Source organism: Thermobia domestica, chromosome 7 (genome assembly GCF_964235325.1).
Source record: "Thermobia domestica chromosome 7, izTheDome1.hap1.1, whole genome shotgun sequence".
Lineage (NCBI taxonomy): Eukaryota > Metazoa > Arthropoda > Insecta > Zygentoma > Lepismatidae > Thermobia > Thermobia domestica.
The window spans coordinates 239,039,935-239,065,249 of record NC_137460.1 but is presented as its reverse complement, the minus strand read 5'-3'; the positions used below and the strand labels follow the sequence as shown (position 1 = coordinate 239,065,249).

Sequence of the window (25,315 nt, the reverse complement as noted above, 5' to 3'; positions counted from 1 at the left end):
CAGTCGTATGTGATATGGTAATAACAGCAGGCTGCGAAGGATTACGATTTAGTAGCCCGGGTCTACTGGTCTAGGGCAAATGATGTGAAATGACATAGTGTTTGGTAATAACTCCACACTTGTTCTTGGGTGGCCGGATTAGATATGAAACGGTTTGGATATGCTTAGTGCAAAATATGGTTATCATCTCTTGGTGTGGACAAACTGGGTCGAACGGAACTTTGACGACGGGAGTTGCTTCCTTCATTCTTATATAATGTAGCATACAAAAGGCGGGTCGTACGCAGACCAACAATGATGCACATTTCTACATACTGATAACTCAAGTACTGATAACGTCTCATACGAGCACGTGGCGTACTCTGTAGTCTCTCATTGTAATCACTAACTATCTGATGCTGTACAAGGCCTCTTACTTATCCTATCAGACCTGATAACACGGGAATATGGTTACATTGTTAATTCAATGTGCTGTTCTTCCAGCCGTCACACATAAGTGCAACTGTAATCATTTCATACCCGCCGATGGTATATACTTGTAGAAAAGTACGTTTAAATCGTGCCATTTGCTCCAGGTTCTTACATTTATATGTCAGTCAGTGTATATTCAGATCGTCAGAAACTATTTCAACTATGAAGAATCCTATAATATTGTGTATTTCCAGGACTGTAGAACACAAGAACTTCTCGAGAGATTTCAATATTGTTCTCAACATGGTTATTCGAAAGGAGATTGAAGTATTACTTGTCCCTATGGTGCTACCTTATTATCCAGATGGGTTAAGCTTTACAGTTGCTGCAAGTTCAACTTGGTAAGTTTGTCACAATCTAAGCATAAATACTGCATGAATCAACACCACCTTTGTCAATCATCACTTTTCTATCTGTGCTGTGTATTTCGTGTCACTTTCCATTGAAAAGTACTTTCCAAGGGAGTTTCTGATGTGTCCGAATTACGAATACATTTTCAGCTAGAACTCGCAACTACTTGAGTCTAGATGTCCGTAGTTCTCTGCAAATTTTTGACAGTGTCAGGAGTTACACTAACATAAAATACTTAATTCGTGTTCAGTGATCAAATGGGGATTAGAATATGATATGTTTGCTGTGAATTCGGGATCGGTGGGTGATAAAGAACCTGCAAAACAATTTGACACAACTAACCACCTCTTGCTGTACGTCGCATGAAACACTGTAATAAGACGTGAGAGGTTGTACAATACGTAGTTCCTGAGAATGCGCGAACGACAAATGCCTAAAGGATATTGAGCTAAGTGGTAGCCCTCTATTTTTTTCTTTTTGAAAAAGCCTTTAATTGTACTAACCATCAAATTGTACGTTTGAACTAAAACCTGCCAGCTTTGACAAATGATACGTCACCAGAGATATAACATAAGTAGTCGCACTAATGACAAATTTACGCGACATAATTCTGGTCAGAACAATCATATCACGATTAAAAAAGAACAGCATCAAGTACTCACCCAATATTTCATCACGACTAAATCTACTAGACTGCAAATTGTAACTATGCAAGGACGCAATACATCTTTCCACTCACAAACATTTGATTACAAACTGAGGCTTGATGTAGTTGATGTTTCTTTATCAGGAATAAAGTGCTAGAATCAGTGATAAAGTGAACTGTCAGACAACGGATGGTCATTGAAATAAACTGACACCTTCTGTTGTTACAAACTCTCATTTTTTTGTACCGGGACACATCGGGCGATAACGTATGTCCTCCAAACAATAAGCAATCTTCAAAAACTAATGTAATATTTGTTATCAGCACCGTAAAATTAGTAACAATTGGTTACTTTTATTGTTGACGAATGATATAGTAATGTGGTAAGTTTGCAATTATGAAAGATAATGTAATCTGATAATTTAATTAAAGTGTAAGTTAGTTTTCATCACTTATTTGCCCTTCTAGTTTGGTCAGTAAATTAATAATTATATTTATATAATCTTTCCACTCTACTATCAGAGTTGTATTCTCCTTCAGTTTGAATTGGCAGTGGACACTTTTTGTTTTAAACTGTGCTGTTAATGGCAATCTCTGGAAATGCCTACGTTATCCTACTTACCAGTGAAGTATATGACAATTAACATACTAGCTGAAAAGTGTACTTCCAAATAAAATTTTAAAATTACTGTGCATTCCGCATTGAGGGGCTATTCAACAATTAACACTGTTCTTTACGGATTTCCTCCCTGTGATAAAAAAAAAATAGTAGTTCCTAACGTTTTCAAGGATACTGAATTCAAATAACAGACAAATTGCTCCATCACCTACCAATTTGCAAGGACTGTACGTTTTAGAATATCTTTATTTCGACCAGTTTTTATGGGGACTCAAATATTGTCAATAGATGGCGATGCACATAAATTTTGAAATTATTTCGTTTTATTCCGTCTCAAGGGGGCGCGTTGGCTCAGTGGTAGGGCGTACACCTCTGGTGCTTGGGGTCCCGAGATCGATCCCAACCCCGCCAAGTGAACTTTGTGGTGGACAAACACCGTGTGCGTTGGTTTTCTCGGGGTTATCCCGTTTCCTCCCACTTTCTTCATTCCACCATTTCATTCATTACTCATCATCAGCGTCTCCTTTAGCCTAACCGGCATAATCGTGGGACGTAAAACTCAAAGATATTCCGTCTCATATCTTAAAGAATGAAAGTTTGCATTGCGTTTAAAATAATGGATTACGTAGTAAAACTTACGCATTGCAGTTTTGTAAAACTAATGAAAAGAGAAGATAAATAAGAGTAATTCCAGTATCTCTTGCTGACTTAAATCACATATAGATTTATATAAGAGATGTTACAAATTTTATTATTGTTAATCTGAACGATCAGAATTGGTGGAATCAGTGAGTGTTCTCCCACATAGCACAAGTACGTCCACGGGATGTCCGAGACTGAGCCTGCAACTGACGGCGAGACATCCCAGTATTAGCCGAATTTCCTCCCAAGACATCCACAGGATTTCCGCGGGAGATCCAGATGTCCGCTAATATCCCAGGATAGGGTATTTAAACGGGACCAGAAAGGGATGTCTATGGGTAAATCGTGGAATAACAATGGGATGTCAATCGACTATTCCATATAACACAAGGACGTCCACTGGTCGTCCGAGACTGATCCTGCAATGGATAACGGGATTATCCGAATTTGCTCCTGGGACATCCACGAAAAACGGGATGTTCAACTTGACCTCAAAGAGATGTCCACTAGTAAACTGTGGGATAACAATGGGATGTGAACCGACTATAATAGGATGATATAGGGTCCAACGTGGGATATTGATTGGATAACGTTTTGTGTCCTATGGATCTACAAATTTGGTCCCGTCCATGGGATGTTGTCCATGTCCATGGGATGTTGGCTGGACAACCAGTATTTACGTATCGACTACAATTGGGATGACTATGGGATTATTAACGGGATGTCCATCGGATAACATTTTGAGGCATTCCTAAACGTCCGCTGCCACTTATTATTATTCTGAAAATTATGGAAAAAGGAAACAAATAGAAGACTTTTGAGAAGTGGATCGAATACTGGTAGTGGAACTCTACGATCTAAACTAAGTAATTTTTTAGACAGCTGACTTGTATTGAGATGCTTGGTTGCCCACAAATGACGACGTCAAAGGCTGCGGTATCAAATGTCTCAACTAGAAATGAATTATTGAAAACTCGTTGTTCACATCATAGAGTGCCATTTCAACTATATGAGCCACTTTGCGAAAATCTAATATTTCTTCACTTTTCCCAAGTTTCTAAAAAATAAAAGTATGGGGGATGCGTTTAGCAGAGGCTGAAAAAGAACAGTTTTAAATAAAAACTTATACGGAAGTAACATGTAGAAGTTGAGTCTTTGACAAAATTCCTTGACATTTCTGACTTCTGATATATTTAAGACATGTTGTTAATCATCTACACTAAAAAAACTATGAATTCCATATTACACGTCACTTTCGTAGAAATTTCTCACAATTACCACCACCGAGACCATTCACAATGTACTGTAGATGAAAAGGTCATTCCATATTATCCCATAAATTTCCTGACTCCAAATTAATATGCACCGTAAAAACGAGTAATCGAGATTTTTTTAACACTCCAATAACCTTGTAAATTTAAGTAGCTTATATTACCCTTGGGTTAGAACAGGAGTAAACTCAGGGGATAGGGGGATATAATAAAAGTAGTTTAGAACAGTTGTGTACTACGACAATGGGACTAACAACTTGTTCAGGAGAACATAGAAAACTCTATTCCTGACCTCGTGCTTTAACCGGCATGTTTCCCACCTGACCTTTTTCTAAAATCAAATAAGACCCCATGGGCATGTTTACACAGCTGAGACGCTTCAAGCAAGTGTAATTTATTTGCATATGAGCCTCAACTTTAAAAAGTTCCACGTTCTGTATTTAATTTTAAATTATAAATATCAAATTTTAAATTTTCAAAAATAAGACTTGATATATTACAAGAATGGACAATGTTACACGAAGTTCGATCGCTGTACTGCATCTGCTCCAAAGATTAGTAAGGAACACGTCTAAATAAAGAGCTTGGGCAGAAACAGCTAGCATACTACAGAAATACATCTTGGTAGATGATAATAATAACAACAATAATATAATATGGGCTGAACTAGAATTATATCTCGAATATTCATAACAAGTACAGAAAAATGATGTGAAAGATACGGAAGTATCACTATCAAGTGACGGTAGGTATTATTGACGGATATGGTTAATATATAGCGTGCTCGGATGACCATGAAAAAAGAATAACGGGTGATTCTGTCACTGAAAGAAAAAAATGTTGTAATAAGTTTTCTCTATCCATGTGGTCTGGGAGATGTAAGGTACCGAAAGCTTGACAAAATTAATTAGAAATAAAGTAAAAGGCTAATTTACGTTCGGAAGAAACCAACCTCATTACTACAGAAGCAAAGGTTTTTACTTCGTACATTTTTAAAATTCTTTTTATGGTTTTATGGTTTATGGAATTCTTTTTAAAATTCTAGGCATCCTTTTTGAAGTGTGCCTATATAGATCTATATCAAAATTAGTAATGAGGTTTGTTTCCTGCGGTGACTATTATCCCTTTACTTACATTATTTCTATTCATTATCACCGCTCGCAATATAATGATAATTGACAAAATTAATTTCAGAGGGCTGTGTTTCAAAAAGTATCCTTCTTAGAGAGGACAGTTTGAAGATCACTTTTAAAATCACACCTTCTCTATGTAAAAATACATGTTTTAGAACTACAATGCATTTGTAACAGATTCCTGAAAGGACTTGAAAAACGGACAATATATTTCATTGAATGGTTCGTCAAGTCCTTTGAGGAATTCGTTACACACACATTGTAGAGTTTTGAAACACACACTTTACATAGAACAGGTGTGATTTTAAAATTGACCTTTGAAACCGCACTCTGTAAGTGTGTTACTTCCTAAAGTACAGGTATTTGAAATTCATTTTGGCACGTTTTTCGCACCGAATATCTCCGAAACTACTTGGGTTGGGAAAAAATTCAAGAGGACATTCTTCTTTCTTTCAGTGATAGGAATCACCTCTGAGATTCTTTGCATGATCATTCGAACATGCTCCATATAAATATACAACGCTCCAATCCTTACAAAGAAAGGGGTTTTAACAATATCGTTTTGGCCTTCACCGAGAGTGGTTTTCTTACACAATAGCAAGAGACGTGTTTTTTTAAATTTCGTTCACAAGGCATAAATTTATAATCAGAAAGAAAACTTCAGTCATGTTCGTTTGTTCTAGCAGCTGGTCATAACTCAACCGAGATTTCAAGAAACGGTCATGTACCACAAAAATAGAGCACAACCTACAAAACAAAACTTCTTCTCATATCTAAAAATGACAAGTAACATACAGATCTCAGGACCACAGAAAAAACACGTACACAATTGTTATGGCCATCTTTTCTTTTGTTTACGAATGTCCAATGTCAGAACAATGTAAACATGAAGATGTATTCTCAGATGGCTTTGATTGAACAGTCTCCAAACTCCTGTTTGAATTATTTTCTCGTTCCACTCGTTCTTTTGCATGATGCAAGAAGCTCTTGATACTACGAGCAATTTCGTCATCTGTTGTTAACAAACACGATGGATGTAAGCGTACTGTATCTACAAAAAAGAAGAAACACTGTCATTACGATTATTTGTTTTGGCTTGTTTCGTGCGCTTTATATATCTATAACAACTCTTTGTAGGATATATCAACATATGGAGGGATAAATATGACATATCTGAAAGTACGAAAATCGCGCACAATGCACAACCGAATCGTCACCTTGAAGACGACCAAGTCTTTCGAATCGGGCCTGCTAAATCCAACCGAACTCGGGTGTTGCAACCACACTTTCATATTTCCTTATTTCACTATATTGTGGAATTCAGAAAATAACCTACTAAGTGAGAGACAAATAGAACACAATAAAATGAATCGCTTTCTCTCTCACACACACACACACACACACATGCAGAGAGAGAGGTTAATATAAAATTAATGTGGTCTTAGCCGCCTGTGGCTCCGACAGGAACAAAACAGGAAAGAGCAATGATAAAATGAGTCTGCCACAGGCGGATCATTCTACTCTGACACAGGCGGAACCTGGCTACACAGAGTTTCATTCTTATATTAACCGGGTAACAATAATATTCGTCAGGATGAATGGGACCGGCAATTGAACTCATGTGTCCGCTCCAATGTAAGAAATACTGCACGTACAATGGTATCGAATTATTCCATTTCAGGAATTTAATTCGAACTTCGATATCTCGATGAGCCTTCGGGCGTTTAAAAAGCTTTGAGTTAAAGAAAAAATATTGTACTATAAAAATAACTATACCTCATCGTGGTGACACATATTCTACTTACTGCGACAGCGAAGCTACCAAAGAACAAAATCCACAATAGTAAAATCTGTATTGAAACTTACAAAATTAAATGAACTGTACAAAGTTTTTGGAATTTCTTAGCACTGTTCTTCGTCCAGCGCAGTGGACGAAGATGATGAAAACGAATGCCATTGGTACGCTTTCCGAAGCAAAATGCATGGCTTACTTCGAACAGGAACCTGGTTTGTTCTCTTTCACCATTTTGCTCCATTGTGCGAGACGAATATTAGCGGTAAAATATTCGAAAACGCTTGCGCAGTCCCAATAAAGTTTCTATTATTCTTTATCTTGTTCTGTAGCAATTTTACTGTCACAATAAGTATAAAATCATACCAAATTTTCGGATGGTAATCTGAAATTCCTTCGACATATCAAAAATTCAAACTAAAGACACTCTAGTAATGGAAGCTGGACTGTATATACACTGTGTATTTACAATTTAAAAGAGACCATGATCAACCGTGAAAGGGAAGTTGCGAATAAAACTTTAATCCCTTCGATATTGTATTGACTTAAACGTTAACATACATCCAAGATTTGAGTTTAAACCAACTGCGACAGTTAGTATAACAGTAGATAGAGCTGCAATTGAAAAGTTTTCCGTGTCAAAGTTACTAGCAAAAACAATTCTTTATCTATATATTCACTTGTTAAAATTTTAAGCTTTGAATCAGTATTATCATTTCCCTGAACAAGAGAGACTAAGATTTTCTGAACTACTGATGATTGTACCAGAACTTACCAATTCTACTTGACAAGTCTCGGAACGCCTTTTTTCCCTTTGTGACCGAACCAATTGTATGTGGAAGACAGCTTATTCCTCAAAAAGTATCGGATAATATTTGTGGTTACAATGTCCACATGACGTCCTCTCAGTTTTCCTAGTTTTAGCAACTGTAAGAAATATATAATTACTATACATTTTGGCACAAGACTGCAAGATTTTTTAAAATAATTCAAATCGTTGCCATTTTGAATATTTTGTTTAATCCCGCTGATGATCACACGCAACTAAGATGTTTTTAAAAGTTCGAATGCCGCCACTTGAACTTATATTAATGTATCATTCTGTTTCACGAATTACTAATTTTGTAAGTCTGCACGTCCGCATTTTGATTTTTCATTTGATCATAGTGGCTAACAAACTTATCCAACTTATTTATGCAAACGATATTAGTTATAATCCGTAGAAAAGTACGCCAGTTATCTTGTTCGTAATTCGCTATATTGCACATATTGTTCTGTCTATATCTATATCCATAATATTTCAAGGTACGTAAGCTTACTCACCCATTGACTGACATAAAATAACAAGTACTTTCAGTTTACGTAGAAAGTGTAAATTTTGTGTGTTTATTCAGGAAAGAAACCAACAGAGATAAGTTATTCTCAGGAGGGAAAAATGCGTGATGAAAAAGTCCCCTTTTGGCAATCAAAATACCTGTTAAGAGTAATTCGAATCGAAAAAAAATCTTCAAAGTCGATCTGATTGTGTTTCAGTTAAGGGATTTCTCTAGGTAAGGGATTAAACATTTTTAAAGAATGCAATTTTGGGAGGTTCTTATAGGAATTGAACAGCCATCCCCTTCTTACTTAAATGTGAAGCCTTCTACACCCCAAAAAGTATTATACACTTCCATTAGTACTTCAATGATAAAAGCTGATATATGTGCACATTTATATATAATCGTATAGGAGGGACGAAGAGGACCTAACGGCCAATTAGTAAAAAAATATATAAATATATGGAGAAAGGAAAGTAGTTCCTTGTTAGGCTGGTTAAAGGGTACACATAAAGCAATACATTTTGCTGTTCCTATGGTATAGACGGAACCCCGCAATCATCTGGATGAAATGAAATGAAATCTTTGAGTTTTACGTCCCACGGTTATGCCGGTTAGGCTAAAGGAGACGGTGATGATTAGAGATGAGTGAAATGGTGGAATGAAGAAAGTGGGAGGAAACGGGAGAACCCCGAGAAAACTCACGAGCACGGTGTTTGTCCACCACAAAGTTCACTTGGCGAGGGCTGGGATCGAACCCGGGACCCCAACCACCAGAGGTGAACGCTCTACCACTGAGCCACCGCGCGCCCCTAATCATCTGGATGATTGTTATTTTTGTTTAGTAAACATAAGTGGTTTTTCTGGTAAATCAAACAAGAAATTCAATTACCCAAATATACCTTCAGCGCTGAGATCTGTCCCTCACGACGACTCGATGCCAGTGCCAGTGCCTCCAGAGCAGTTCACCGTGGACGCAGTGGTGGAAGAAAAAGGTGATGGCGAAGAGGAGGAAGATGATGACTTTCCTTCACCCGAGACTTCCACACCACACCTGAAAACACAAGCTGAGTTGAACGACCTAGTTCGGGACTTGGATCTACCTAAAACGAAGGCGCAACTGCTTGGTTCAAGACTTCAACAATGGAACCTTCTGGAAAGTGGGGTAAAAGTGTGGCAGTACAGAAAGAGGGAATCGGCAATCGCAAAGTGGTATGAAGTGGACGGTGATTTAGTGTATACTAAGAGTGTCGGAGGATGATTTAACGAACTGATACTAATACATGAACCTGCTCAGTAGAGACTTTTTATTGATGCATCTAAAGTTAGTTTAAAGGCCGTTTTACTTCACAACAAGAACAACTTGCTGTCAGTACCAATTGCCTACGGATTTCACATGAAGGAGACATATGACAATCTTCAGAGAATGAATAAAAAAATATGTTATGATGAACATCAGTGGAGCATATGTGCGGATCTAAAAGTTGTGGTGTTATTGACAGGATTGCAAACAGGTTACACAAAAGTTTGTTGTTTCATTTGCGAATGGGACAGTCGAGTAAAAGAAAAGCATTACATTGTAAAAGAATGGTCAGTTCGTGGAGAAAAGATTCCGAGACAGATGAATATAGCACAGCCAGCCTTAGTTCAGAAATGTAAATTCATATTACCTCCCCTGCATATCAAGTTTGGCCTCATGAAATTGTTTTGTTAAAGCAATCGATAAAGAAGGACAGGGTTTGGCTTACCTGAAAGAAAAGTTTCCAAGCATTACTGATGCGAAAATAAAGGAAGGTATCTTTGTTGGTCCTCAGATAAGGCAGCTATTTAAAGATCCTAATTTCAAGCAGATATTAAATGGTGTGGAACGAAGAGCATGGAATGCGTTTGAAAATGTATGCAAGAATTTTCTGGGACACAAGAAATCGGAAAACTATGGTGAAAGAGTGGAAAAACTTCTTTCCTCTTACAGGATTTTGGGGTCCAACATGTCATTAAAGCTTCATTTCCTGCATTTCCATTTGGATTTTTTTTTTTCAGAAAATGTGGGAGCTGTATCGGACAAATGCGATGAGAGATTCCGTCAAGTTGTAGCCGAAATGGAGAAGCGATACAGCGGTAAGTGTACTCAGAATATGTTAGCTGACTACTGTTGGAGTATCCTGCGTGACACCTCCCCAGCAATACAAAGCACAGAAGAGGACAAAATAAGAACTCAGTACTACTTTTTAAGCGTTTTGGACATGCCTATTTGTGAAACCAAAGACACTGAACCACTGCATTCCGATTGATTCATATGATGGTATTGAGACATGTCATATGCTGTAGAATATTTTAGTTTTGTGTATAAATTTCATATTAAAGTGTATCCTATTTCCTTCTAAAGATGTAGACTTATTAAACTTTGACTTTCAGAAGGAAATGGAGTTCTAAATTTCCTTGATTTTTCCTAGTTCTGATACAGATACATCTTGAACGTATTTAAATACTATGGAAATTGGCAAAAAATAAACAATTCTCCCTCGAAATTGGTAGGTGCTGGAGAAAAACTCTTTTCGGATTCTGCATGAGGAGTTTGAAATCTATAGGAATCAGACAAAAAATTTGCAGTGAGGAACAAAAAGTTCAAATTTCAGAACAGTGTAATATGAATTCAGCTAATAATTAGAACTACAGCAAGAGTAGTATCTTCTAAATAATCCTTTGGCTCAGTAAGGAGGAAAATCTAAGGACTAGTAGCTCATGCTTACAACTATCCTAAACCTCAGGATACATTGTTCCTGGCATTTTCTTCTTTGCTGTATTTATTTTACCACGTGATAAAATATGAGCGACCTTCGTCTTTAAATAAGATAATCATACTAGCAATTGTTTCAACTACAGTGATTTAGAATAATGAGAAAGTTCTATGGCAATATGAGTACTTTCTTATCGGGTAGTTACATGGATGAAATATTATTGTAAAATTTTAGGGCATAAATCCAATTTTTGATGTTTAATTTTAGGTGGGCAGTTTTCATTAGGTCAGGGTTCGCTACTCTCCTGCATTACCAGGAAATAAAGTGTGAGGAAAGTTCTGTTGAAGTCATAGTTTGTCTTTCAATTTAGGAAATACGTAAGGTACTTATGATAATATGAAAACTATTCGACCCTTTTGTAGGTGAGAAACCGGCATTATATCATATTCTGTCCACAATAAAAGTAACAGCGTTCTTTCTTTCAATAGGTACCAGCTTTTCATGCGTGAACCAGTCTCTGAGACTAGTACAGATTCATACCTCAAGGCATTCAGTTTGAATCTGTGGTTGGCGATTGGTATATGCTTCCTATTATGCGTTATGGTACTTAATTTGATTTTTGCAATAACATCAGATGGGGAGTCGTCGTTCAGCAACTCTATTGTTACATTTGTCTCATTTGTCACCAACCAAGGTAAGGTAGATATGTACAGATGATATTTGAAAATATTTCAGAAACATAGTAATTTAGAATGTTTATTTCAGTTGATGTTCACCAATTAGTTTACTAAGGTAACTATTCAGCAGTTTCTTTTTGGTAAAAATATATATACATGATTTAAGTTAACTCGGATATCAAGTACCCAGGAATTTTCAACCTTTTGTCATCTAATTACTTCTCTAATCCTGATGTTTCTCAGTAAATTTCTTATAGTACAAAAAGACATTTAAAAATACTATTTGTGAACAAAAATTAATAGAAATGTAATATTCATTAACCTTGTCTAGCAATGTATAGCTTCAGTAGCTAGCAGTAATCGTAGTTATGTAACTTCAGATATGTTCATAGTCTCAATGGCACTTCATTAGTCCAGACGTCAATGGTAAACACAATGAGAAATTGCAAGTTACCAAAAACATATTAAATTTGATCAGTTCCGGCTACAACAACTACTCATTATGAACTGAACGAAAATAGGGAGTTATCTCTTGTTGTGTTGCGCCTATTGTCACAGAGAGAAAGATTAAAACCGAACTCTCGAATGTCGTTTTAAAGCTTTTATTAGGATTAGAAGTTAGTAACTTTCCTTCAAAGTACTTTCCTGATGCACTTTCAAACGGAATTCAATGTCGTTATCCTCGTTAGATATATAGTGCTGGTACTTATGTTGTGAAATGAGATTGAGTTTGATCGTCGTCTTGTTCTGGATGGTACAAAATCATTATCCGTTGAAGGTGGTTCTCAGTGTATGGAACAGATAATTTCATACAGAGCTAGATTTCACGAATAGGGGATGACGTGTAATGATGGTGATGCTTCTGGCCAAGAAATCGCATGCCATTTCTGAAATATCACACGGGACATTGCCATAGTGCAATAGCCACTGCGCAGATCCCTACATGTTTGGCCTTTCACGACAAATGTAATTACATAATCGTTGTAACACGGTTGACAGTTCGGCCTCATAAAACAAATGAATAATTTCACGGTCCTGTCTGATTTCTTCAGGTGCTGGACATCCAAGTGACTTCCTTTCAAACGATAGTGTTACTGCGTTCACATTTATTTCGGTTATTATCAACTTTCTTTAATATTTATTTGTGTATTAGAGGAAAAAATACTATTTATAGTTGCGATCACGTCATCGTGATGCCGTATTCTTACATAATGTGAAATGAGTAGAAATACAATTTGCAATAAAATGTTCTTATGAATATCATTTAATTAAGTTTAATATTCTCCGTTTTAGTAAATAAGTAGATTTTGTTGCTTCAAGAAATATTTCTACTGCGTTTTAATCGTTTTTATTTGCAACAACTGAATTGGCTTAATAAAAGCGAACAAAATATAGAATTATTTTCTTTTATTAAATATAAGGGTTAGATTGACTTTGCCCTGTTTACATACATCTAACCTTCCCTAGCTATAGAAAGGGGAAGTAATGTTTTGTAGGATTATGAATTACTTGGAGGATGAGTGAGGACATAACTACGTAGGAGTAAAATTTTTAAAAATAGTTTCTTTTATTTCATGTATTGATCTACTCAGCTATCCACTGAGTACTGAAAGAAGGAAATGATTTCTTAGTGAATCTTTTGCGAGTTACTTTCCTACTTACTTGCTATTTTTTTTTTCAAAAAAAAAATACAAGTAGAGATACATAGTAAGCAACTTATGGCGTGTTCTAGTCCAGTGCATGAAATCCATAGTGGAAGTAATTGGCTTCCAATTTTCAGATATAATCAAAAAACATTGTGTAACTTGTCTAAAGGGCATAAACGTGCTACGTTCAACTGGAACATTTTATTTCATATTTTCGTAGTTTGTTCCAAATAGGATTTAGTACCTTTCTTTATATTGTGGTAAACAACCTTAGGGTACTTTGGGCATGAAGTTGGTTTAATCGTATTCATTGCTAAATTGTAATGGTATTTTGCTGATTTATGATTGGCTTTATCCTTTACAGGAATTTCAGTTACTCCACGTTCATTTTCTACAAAGCTGGCTTTAATAAGTGCAGTTGTATTAGGCACAGTTGTTAATTATCACTACTCAGGTATCATAATGTCGTTTTTGGCTGCCAGAATAGTGAGGTTACCTTACAGTTCATTGGAAGAATTAAATAGGACAAACTATAAATTGTGCGTCATGAAGGATGGAGTCTATGACAAGGTATATTTGTCCTAATCTGTTTATTAATAGTTGTTTTAAGGGTGTTAATATTGAAATGAAGTTTCATTAAAACTAAGTCGCCTATTAAAATGCTTGGGATGTGACTGAGATGAGAGTGGTACTTTCAGATTCGGCAGACGCTCGTTTGAAAACATAAAAACGGAAAAAGTAGAGCTTTAGAAGAATTGATGAGAAAGCTTATAGGGAGAAAGGGATTGGAAGAACGAATTAGGTCTCACAGTACCTGTCGACTATCTATGGCTCGGCTAGGTTCCTTGTTATTCTGCCGATTGGTACTGGTTGTATCCTTGTCCTGCAATAAACGTACAGTACTTCAAAAGTCTGTACTAATTAGCCTAAAAGGTGGCTGTATCTAAGACTCACGTTATTGCACGAAAGACAAATGTGACGCTGACACACTATTAGTAAGAACGACTGTCTATCTAATCCACTAAACTTCGACTGCCTCTTTAGCCACTGGGCTGGAATCTCATGTAAGACTGACGCTGCATATCTAAAATCTTCCGACAGGCTGGCCGTCCGTAAGGGATCTTTCCGGCTGACTGCGTGTTTCCCGGTTGGCTTTGGTTTTTACACAATTTTCTTGATGTGTTGCTGACGAGACGGATCTCGTCTGGACAGGGAATTGACGCCAAGATGTGGTTAGAGAATCACGAAAGGAACTCTCTCGCCTTTATTATATAAAAGATGTGCAGTGACACAATTAATAACATAAACAAAGGCATTTCAGCTCCGCAAGAAAGTCAAAAAGTGCATAAGAAAGTGTATAATGAATTCTCAGAATAAAAATAATTCCATTTCTAAGATCTATTCTTCCGTATGTGGTTATTCTCATTTCTGGCAAACAGGGGCCGTGGTGGCTCAGTGGTAGAGCGTTCACCTCTGGTGCTTGGGGTCTCAGGTTCAAACCCTGCTCCCGCCAAGTGAACTTTGTGGTGAACAAACACCGTGTGCGTGGGTTTTCTCGGGGTTCTCCCGTTTCCTCCCACTTTCTTCATTCTACCACTTCATTCATCTCTCATCATCGCCGTCTCCTTTAGCCTAACCGGCATAACCGTGGGACGTAAAACTCAAAAATGTCATTTCATTTCTGGCAAACAGTTTCATGTAACTGAAAAGAACAGTGTCAGATATATAATTACAATTTCCTTCCGATGATTAAATCTTCTCGTTTTGCAATAAATCGATAGTTGTGTGTTCAATACTGATCAATAAAAAATAAACACTGATATCTGCACAGTTGAAATAAAGTCAGTGCAAGAACAGCAATAAAAATATCAGTGGACTTTGAATTTCCCTGCTTATTAAACTGAATACCAAATATTTTATTTTCTTCGTCAGTAGAATTTTATTTATTTACCTGTGAGAATTTTATTTATTTAATACATATAATTACATCTTCAATACAGCTAGCAAAATGGACTACCATCTGGTACTGAAGATAAAAATGTGCCCTTCCTGTGTTACACCCTTTTCAACATAGATGATGCAGTATTCCAATTGAATGTTCCTTAATATCTGTCTTTAACCAAAACGTGACAGTACTTCAACCTTTTAGTATATTTGTGTTGAGTTGATTTTGAAATGAAATGAAATGAAATCTTTAAGTTTTACGTCCCACAGTTATGCCGGTTAGGCTAAAGGAGACGGTGATGATGAGAGATGAGTGAAATGGTGGAATGAAGAAAGTGGGAGGAAACGGGAGAACTCCGAGAAAACCCACGCACACGGTGTTTGTTCACCAGAAAGTTCACTTGGCGGGAGCAGGGTTTGAACCTGAGACCCCAAGCACCAGAGGTGAACGCTCTACCACTGAGCCACCGCGGCCCCTGTTTGCCAGAAATGAGAATAACCACATACGGAAGAATAGATCTTAGAAATGGAATTATTTTTATTCTGAGAATTCATTATACACTTTCTTATGCACTTTTTGACTTTCTTGCGGAGTTGAAATGCCTTTGTATATTTTCCAAAGTGTAGTACTTAGTTTATTATTCTTTTATATTACAAATATTAGTGTTTACTGTCTAAATAATTCATTTATCACTATCACTATTAATTTATCACCTAAGTCGCATTGTTTGCTAGAAAAAAAAATAGCTTTTCTATACTGCAGATTTATTTGCGTAAATGCTACTCTTTCTGCTCTTAATTACAGTTGGTTACAAATGGAGGGTATCCAGGCAGACTAGACCAACCAGCATTTTTAAAGTTTTGAGAAAAACAAAAAAGAAGGTTTCAAAAATAACAGTAATTTGCAGGAAAAGCCAACTACATTGAAATTTATTTAGTAACTTCTATAGAGGGTTTTCTTTGAAAGTAATATAATTTTGAACCTTACTGCTTCAACTTTAATCTTTTTTTCTAAATATATTATTCTGATAGCTGGTCTACTTTGGCAAATTCTTCGGGTGATTGTAATAATCACATTAGCTCTAATCTTTATCGAATGCCGAGAAAATGAACTTTTTGCGTATAGACCTTCAATATGAAACGTAAACAGCAGAACTGCAAGAACATTTGCGTAACTATATATTCAGAAGTTGAGCGGAAAAAGGGTCCGAGTTTTTTAATGGTATTGAATTTGGGCTCTTTTTTCATCCAACTCCTCAATCGTGAGAACTAAAATAACACTTTTCTTTTGAACAGCATAAACTTTTTGCATACATCATGCAAGTACTTTCCAAGAAAATTCCAGGAACTGAATAGAGACTCTTGCGTCGAGTCATCGCTATGGTGCAAAAACTGTTGATGAACAGATGATACAAGAGGCAAGAGTGTCAACAATTCTTTGTACTTATCGTTAGGAATTGGAATTGGTTCGGAATAAGCAGGCTGCACAGAATGAAGCGGCATTTTCTTCCTTTTACCTGTTTGTCTTACACTGAAATCCCATTCCATCCACTGTTCTGCAGAAGGTGAAGTTTTAGCTAATAATACGTAGATGCCTTTACTCGCCTTAAGAACACGAAGTTTCAACCATTCGACTGATTGGCCGGATATGAATCGCTTTCGAACGGTTAAGGCAATTTGAACAAAATCTGCATGTGTTAATCATTTCACAGAAAACGGTTTATTCCTTCGACTGTGTGCTATCAAATTGACCCAATCTTCTTGGGTGAAGAGATATGGGCAAGTCTTATTTTTCTTCCAGTGTCTCCGAAATTTGAATCGTTTGGCAAGTAACTATGTCCAGGCTCTAGGAACGTGTATACCCAACTGTCGAATCTTAAAACTGACGTGTCAAAACATTAGGGTTATCATATTCTAGTTACAATTTTGTCTTCCGCATGTGTCACTGAACGAATACAAATATTTTTTTATGTTTATTCTCTTGCTGCTGAAGCAATCGCAAAATGCGAGATGTGACCTCAATATTTCCCTGTTTTCCTGCAGTTTCTATCCATACATTGCACATACCATCATTATTAGTCCGCACATTTATTCCAAGGTTGTATAACCACAGCTGTCTTTTGTAATATACTATATTTGTGTTTAGATGTGGAATAGGTTGTGTCTTCTGCATGTTAAACGTGAAAGTCAGTACATCTGGATCATGTTTGCCTTGCTCCGTCATTTCTTTCATCTTTGCGGTCCTGCTGAAGCTCTTTGAAGATGCTAGTTGTGGGCGTCTTCCATAGCAACTGTATCATCACTGTATCCCTGCTGTTGTGTGACTTTAAACTTGTCACATGTTTTACAAGGGACATAAAAGTGCAACGTGTACCTGGCGCCTCCACCATGTAAAACTTTGTCCCATGTAGGTATAGGTAGAGCGTTAATAAAAAGAATGTATGGAATCGACTTCCATTACCGGCTTTTATTATAAAATTTCCACTATAAAAAGGATTTTTACAAAATACTGTACAAAGAATCTCTTGAAGTTGCAAGGTTAGTTAAGGTAGTCTTTGACCGTAAGGTCGCAGACAGGATCCCTACAGAGCCCCGTAGCAGGCTAAGCAGAGTGGAGTTAGGGACCCAATGCTCCGTGGGAAGCAGAAGGATGGTTAAGTGGCTAACAGAGCTCCGTAGCAGGCTAAGCGGCTGAAGTTAGGATTCTAGACAGAGCCCCGTAGCAGACTAAGCTAGGACATAGGATAAGCGTAGTCCCGTAGCAGACTAAAGGCCTTGGGTTAGTTTACTCCTAATGTTCCGTGGCAAACAGTAGGAGAGTCACTAGAAAACTGGTACAGAATTGCCGTCGTCCAGCCAATTTTAGGGTTCCTTGGGTGACGGTGGCGCTGCTACTCCGTTGTTATCGTCTGTTCCATGGGAGGGGCCAGAAGCCCGTCGTCTGCAGGTGATAGCAGATCCATCTGGTGTGTGAAATCCTCTTGCTGAACCATGTGATGGTGTATGTAGAGTTGTTTACACCCAACATCACGTAGGGCACTACAATATATTCTCCAAAATTTTACATATTTAAATTAATCACCATGAACCTTGTACTTTTACATATTATATCACATACATATTAACTATAGAACAGAATTATTTATCATATCCCGCCAAAACGCGTGTCGGGACCCTGAAGTGCGAATATTCCATAACTAGTTCAGATGTCACCAAACAAGGGCAAAAAGAAACAGGATATTCATATATTATATAAGTCATCCCTGTTTCAAAACTGCGCAAGACAAATACACCTTACTATTTAACTAAATGGGATTGCAGTGGAGAAACACCTGAAAGTACCTAAACTGCAACTTCCATTCAACCATAAAACTCCTGTTTACTAATCGACAGTATTAATCTTATACTGAGGTTCGAGGTGGAACCGTAGACAGCCGACGTAGCATTCAACAGAACGACGATAACAGAGATATCTCGACCTTCGCAAAGGTGATAGGAAGACTTAACTTGGAATGTTGTAAACGTTAACTTTGCAAACGGAAGAAAATTGAAATAATTCGCATATTCAAAAAAGACAATCCCTCACTTATAAAACCAAGCGAATATTACCCATCTATTACGTAATTGTAGTAACCACAGAAACATTTGAACATAGACGTGGGGCACTACATTGCGTGATAATATAAATTTGTGAGAAGAGAAACATGTTACATTACGACCAGAAACACACCAGACAATAAAATACTATAATTTGATCATTTACCACCACCAGCTATATTTCGTATGACAAGAAAGAAAGAGAGAGAGAGAGAGAGAGAGAGAGACGTGGGGAATAAGAGCATTAATCCTGATAATTACGTGGCCCGGCGCCGAGCCAGTAGCCCTGGAAGGGGTCTCCTCTCATTGGAAACGACTTATTCAGACATGCTGAGACCACCCGTACATAACTTGAAACTGAACATAGTTAAAGTTACCATTTCAAACAATTAGGAATATTCTGAATATTAGTATGATCATTATTATTATTTTATATTATATTTGAATTGGCATATAATCTACGAATTCTATAGGATAAATTCTGTAATTAATTTTGGAGGTTTAAAATTTAGATAGGTTACTGTCCAATAATGTAAATCCCTTATAGCATCGTAATATACTCAGAGAATCCCATCCAACTTCTTCCTTTCTGTTGACTTACTTATGCAGATTCGAATCCAATCCAATATCCACCTTGAGTGGAAAATTTAAGCATGAAGAAAATTTATCAGCGTTACCTGTTTAGCTGCTACTATGTGAAAGTCCAATTTAAAATGCAGTAACAATACTAATAGCTAGTCTGTAACCATGTGATCACACTGGACTCACGACATTTGGGCTACATCCGTATCAGTAAATCATCCAGACAATTCCTTTCACAAGCACAGAACGCCATTACGCTTAAACATTCCAAAAATTCGGAAAGCAATTTTTTTAACATCATTAAAATCTATAACTTTTTGTTACTTGAGACGCGCAAATATTCCGACGCTATACTTCCATATTTTCCTTTTTGTTCATTCCCACAGATTATTCTCTATACGACTTCAGTATCGAAATCAATACAATCGATTGTTGCTCTTTCTTGTCGACAGATAAATTTCTCCAGACCAATCAAAAAACACATAAATGAAGACTAAATAGTGGAGAAAATACTTTTAAATCTACTACAAGATACAAAGAATACAAAATATAAAGGAAGAAAATAACGGAGAAAGAGAAACAACACAATTCTAAAGTCTAGCCTCATTCCGTACTCTCTGCTATGCCATCGAATCCTCGAACTGTGCAACTTGGTGCCTTGAACGAAAAACAAAGACAAGTTTTTATCAAGATTATAGTGTTTCGGTTTTAAGTGAATGAATGAATTATCGCTATGGGTAAAAGCGACACATTGTGTTTACCACTCGATGAGATAACCAAAAAGCATCGGAGAACGAAATAAGCAAAGCAACCCAACACGACGCAAGCACGACAACAATAGTTACAATAACAATGTTGACACAAAACATTTATAGAACAAAATACGCAAGCCATTCAAAACCCCGACTAATCAAGAGAATATGAGAAACACATGTAGACAATTTGCAGTGAACACACTTCAAACAGATCTGTAACAAAGAAGGTATGTTACAACCTTCGCGTGACAGTTTCTTCATAAGAGCCCAGTTCACACGACAGCTAGATATACGAAGAATTTTTAAAAACTCACTCTTGCACACTGTTATGTCATTCAGCACATACATACAAGATTTATTTTTTCCTGGAGTAATCTTTGTTTAGATACAAGACACTATGAATGCACTTTGTTTGTTCCACGATCCCAACTCATAGAATCACTTGAAAATGTTTCTACACATTTCTCCGGTTAACTTGGAGTATGCGTTTCTTTTGTACGAAAAGGAAAACATTTCAAAACTCTTGCCAGGTTTTACTATCCCTTTTCTATTTACATAGTGCTCCCATCTTGATCTTTTCTTTTTTTGGTCTTTCATGATTGACGCTGTTTCCTCATCACTCTACCACAATAATCTATTCATATTTTCACTACTAGGCTGCCACACATCATCACTGTCATAACTTAAATAGCTGTCTTCAGAAGTTGTTTCTCCTTCATTCAACAATGCAGTTATTTTTTCGCGAGAAAGTACAGCACTTTTTCGCGAAATATTCACGAGTACGACTACACACACCAGCTTAAACTTATAAACTAGTAAAGTCTGCTGCTACATTTTATCTCTTCTTGTACCGACAAACTATTTTTCTTGTGTGAAAAGTAAGATTATGCAGTGATACGTACATTAACCACACACTCTACGTTATAGGGTTTTCTGCAGTAGCTTTATTTCTTTGTGATTAGTTTCTTGTTGAGAAACTAATTATTTAGATGATGGCACATGAGGGGGCTCACCAGATAGGTTATTAAAGATCTAAAGTTCTTATTGACAGAATCTAAGAAGATAGGTCTGCAAGTTAATCCTTCTAAATGCGAACTGTGCTTTGTGTCCGGTAAATCAGATCCTCGCCAGCATCGATGTTCCTAGCATCATTGAGCCACAAGGGTTGTATCGAAATGATGGTAAAAGGCCGGACGGAGTAACTTTAATCCCTTGGAAAATGAGTCTTGTATGGGATGTAACATGTGTTGATACTTTCGCTCTTTCATACATAACACTAACATGTAAGGAAGCAGGAAATGCAGCAGAAGCAGCCGCTAAACGTAAACATACAAAGTACTCCAGAGTGAAAGAAGGTCATCTTTTTGCTGTCTTTGCTACAGAAACGATTGTTTTTTTTTTTTTTTAGCTAAGAAGCCAGTGAATTTTTGAATGAGTTAGGATCAACTTTAATTAAGAAGTCAGGCGACCCAAGAAGCAAACACTATTTAATACAAGGAATAAGCCTAGCAATACAGAGAGGAAATGCAGTCAGCATTTTAAAATCCTTCCCATCAGCTCAAGAGCTGGATGAAATTTTTTACTTAAAACAAGTAGTATAAACATGGTGATGGGCATCGGCTAGTTTTTCCAAGTTTATTTAGTAAATCCGTTCTATTTCCTATGGGGTGCTGATCGTACTGTTCTGCTTCGTTTGTACCATAGTCTAATTCGGTCCAAGTTAGACTATGGCTGTATTGTCTATGGTTCTGCTCGTGCTTCTCTGTTACGACAACTTGACACAGTGCATCACCTGGGTATTCGTATTGCTACTGGCGCCTACCGAACAAGTCCCGTCGCCAGCCTGTATGCTGAAGCCAATGAACCTTCGTTAGCGTATCGTCGCAGCAAACTACTTCTTAATTACTCTGCGCATGTGCGTTGTATTCCAGACCACCCGTGTAGACCATGTCTCCGCGGTGGTCGGATATACGAGCGCTATGCTGCACGTCCTCGCTCTACACGTCCATGGCACATCCGTGCGTGTGAGACCTTCCTTGGCGACGATTTCCTGTGGCCCTCTCTTTCGTTGGTTTATTTTTGTGCTATTCCACCATGGCTACTTCGTCTACCTCGCCATGATTTACGTCTGTCTATACATTCGAAACAACAGACTAGTCCCCAGGTGTATCAGCAAGAGTTTGCCGCACTGTTAGATCAGTACCCCGATTTTAATGTGTTCTTTACGGACGGTTCTAAGGATGGGGATTCTGTAGGCTGTGCCTTTGTCACCGACGAGGGCAGCTCAGAATTCAATTTGCGTCGCCTGTGTTCCGTGTTCACTGCTGAATTAACTGCAGTTAAGCTTGCCTTGGACCATGCTCTCACCCTTTCTTTACGTCGTGTGCTTGTTTGCACCGACTCCCAGAGCGTGGTTCTGAGTATTCAGAATGTCTTCAGTATGAACTCTCTAGTGCAAGACATCCTCGTGAGATGCCATCAATTGCAGCAACAGGGTAGTGTCGTCGTTGTCTGCTGGGTGCCGAGTCATGTCGGTATCCGGGGAAACGAACTTGCTGACACAGCTGCCAAGCACGCCGCCTTGGCCGGAGTTGCACTGGAGCATACCATTCCGTGCTCGGATCTTTGTCGTCATTTTCCCAGCTTGATGCGCTCTCACTGGCAAGCTAATTGGGACCAGGCGATTGGGAATAAACTTCACGCAGTTAAGCCGATTCTTGGAACGTGGCATACATCTTCTTCCTCTTGTCGTCGGGATGAGGTGCTCCTGGCGCGTCTGCGTATTGGACATTCTCATCTGACGCATAGTTATTTATTGCGTGGATTAGACCGTCCTTATTGTGAGGAATGTATAGTCCCCCTGAGTATTCAGCACATTCTTGTTGAATGTCCTGAATACTCAGAGATCAGAGAACGTTACGGACTGCCTTCTCTCCTTACCCGTGCTTTGGGGGATGATCATGACGTTGTTAGCCGGGTAGTTAAATTTGTTTCTGATTGTGGAGTTGCTCACGTTCTGAGCTGTTTTAGTCTGTTGTGCTTGTTTTATCGCTGCTACATTTTTATATTATCTCTCATTTTTATCTTTTTTCTGTATATTGTTATCGTTATATATTTTAACTTATTTATTCTTTTATCTTCTATTTTTACCTGTTTCCCTTTGCTTTTCATTTAGCAGCGCTTTCGTTGTTTGTGCATTATTCATTTTAGTTTGTTTTCTTTTTAAGATGCAGTCCTGAGCAACGCTGTTAATCGAGACGGGGACATATAGCCTCGTTGCTGACGTCCCCATTACTCCCCCTACTCATTCATTCATTCATTCATTCCGTTCTATTTCCCTTTATACTTATTCGCTGGCATTATATTCTCATTTCAATTTTTTATCAGTAATTCTGAAAAGATTTGCCTAAGATATTGAACTTAGACGGACTTCTTTCTTTTTTATAATTTATAGTGCCAAACTGTGGTCTCCAATTCCTGTTCTGTGTTCTGGTAACATTGAATGTGTTTGTCGTTGTCGAAAATGGAGTACTAGGTGTAGAAGTGTGTGACGAAATAGATTTTTTTAGAAACGAAAAAGTAATACAGATTCCCTCAAGTTTTTCTTATATATATATATATATATATATATATATATATATATATATATATATATATATATATATATACATAGTACATTTAATAAATAAGCATAATTATTTTTTAACAAATTGTTATCTCTTACAGCAGATGCTCCGATCATAACGTTATAGCATAGAAACTACAGTCCCACCTAGTGACATAAAATTTATTACACTGTGTGGTCTACTTTGCCCAGTGGAAATTTCATGTGTATGATCTTATGAAAACGGCAAAATACACCAGTATTGTTTTGGTCTAATATGGCATGTCGGACAATTAAACAAACTAAATATGGTAGAGTGAATTATATCAAATTGTGCCAATTTGAATAACAGTATAGTGGGTCTACTTTGCCAGATAAAAAATCACATCATTACCTGTAATTAGGTATGAGTAATTCAATTTCGCAAAAATTGGTACTTGGTCTAGTCTGACTGGATACCTTCCAAATAATGAAATAAATTCGGCACGCACACAAAAAATGGGACAGACATACTTTGAACAGATTCGAAGTTCAGATCCAACTTTTCTGAAAGAGAGTGTGTCTTGTCTCGTAATTATCGTTGTCCTAGATCTTGTATTGAGCTCCCTCGCAGCTATATAGTCAACGTACGTTCCTTTACCATGGAAGACGGGTTCGATTCCCGTTGGAGCTCACGTGATTTCAATTCTACTTTAAACTAGGTCTACGTCTCGTATGGTCTCGGGGCTCTAAGACACAACCAACTGTAATCCAAAATTTAGAACAGTATTATTTGCACTCATACTTTCTGGGTATAAGGTGTGACTCCTCACACCTTAAGGGATTTTAATTGGAATTAATTTCATTGGGTTCTTCCAAGATGCTCTCTCCTATACTTTTTCTTATATCTAGCGTACAGCAGCTGCGATTCTGCATGTTGAAACATGCAATGAATGGTAACAGACACACATTATTCCTGAAATTATCCTAAACAAACTTGAAGGCAAAAAGACACGATACACTATCAAATATTTCTTCAAATTCACAACCTAAATATCCTACTTTAGTCCTTATAAATTGAGCGTAGGCAGTATAACATGGGTGAAAGAAAAACATTCCCAACGTTAACGTGAAGCTCTGATCTTCGCATCTTCAAACCAAGGAAAGCCGCAACGAGTGCCATGATGTACAGATCTATTGCTCTTACAATTTACATCTGTAAGCTCCTTGAATGCATGGTAGAGGAACGTCTGATGTAATATTTGGAATTCGGTTCTTTTTTAAACAATTGTCAGTGTTGTTTTCGTTCTTCGGGTCCGCTACTCTGATAATCTTAACACATCGAGGACCAGATTATTGCATACACAGCGTAATGCCTGCGCTGAAATTAAGACACACATCGGAATTACATTACCTGAAGAAAAGATAAAACCATTCTAACCCAGAAATGATGTGCAAGAACTTGGCCTAAATTTTTTGCACCTGGTTTCATGTTCGAGGTTCAGTGACTTGCGACAACTTCCTTTAATTTAGGCATGCCCACGTTGGCTCA

General features: G+C 37.4%; 1 protein-coding gene across 1 annotated transcript in view; it reads left to right on the top strand.

The window, feature by feature from the left end:
* Positions 1-25,315, top strand: part of LOC145689026 (uncharacterized) — a 135,615-nt gene that overhangs the window by 81,676 nt on the left and 28,624 nt on the right. Inside the window, exons 5-7 of the mRNA XM_081763164.1 lie at positions 666-812; positions 11,468-11,673; positions 13,667-13,872. Coding sequence (XP_081619290.1) covers positions 666-812; positions 11,468-11,673; positions 13,667-13,872 — 559 coding nt within the window. The remainder of the gene's footprint in view (positions 1-665; positions 813-11,467; positions 11,674-13,666; positions 13,873-25,315) is intronic.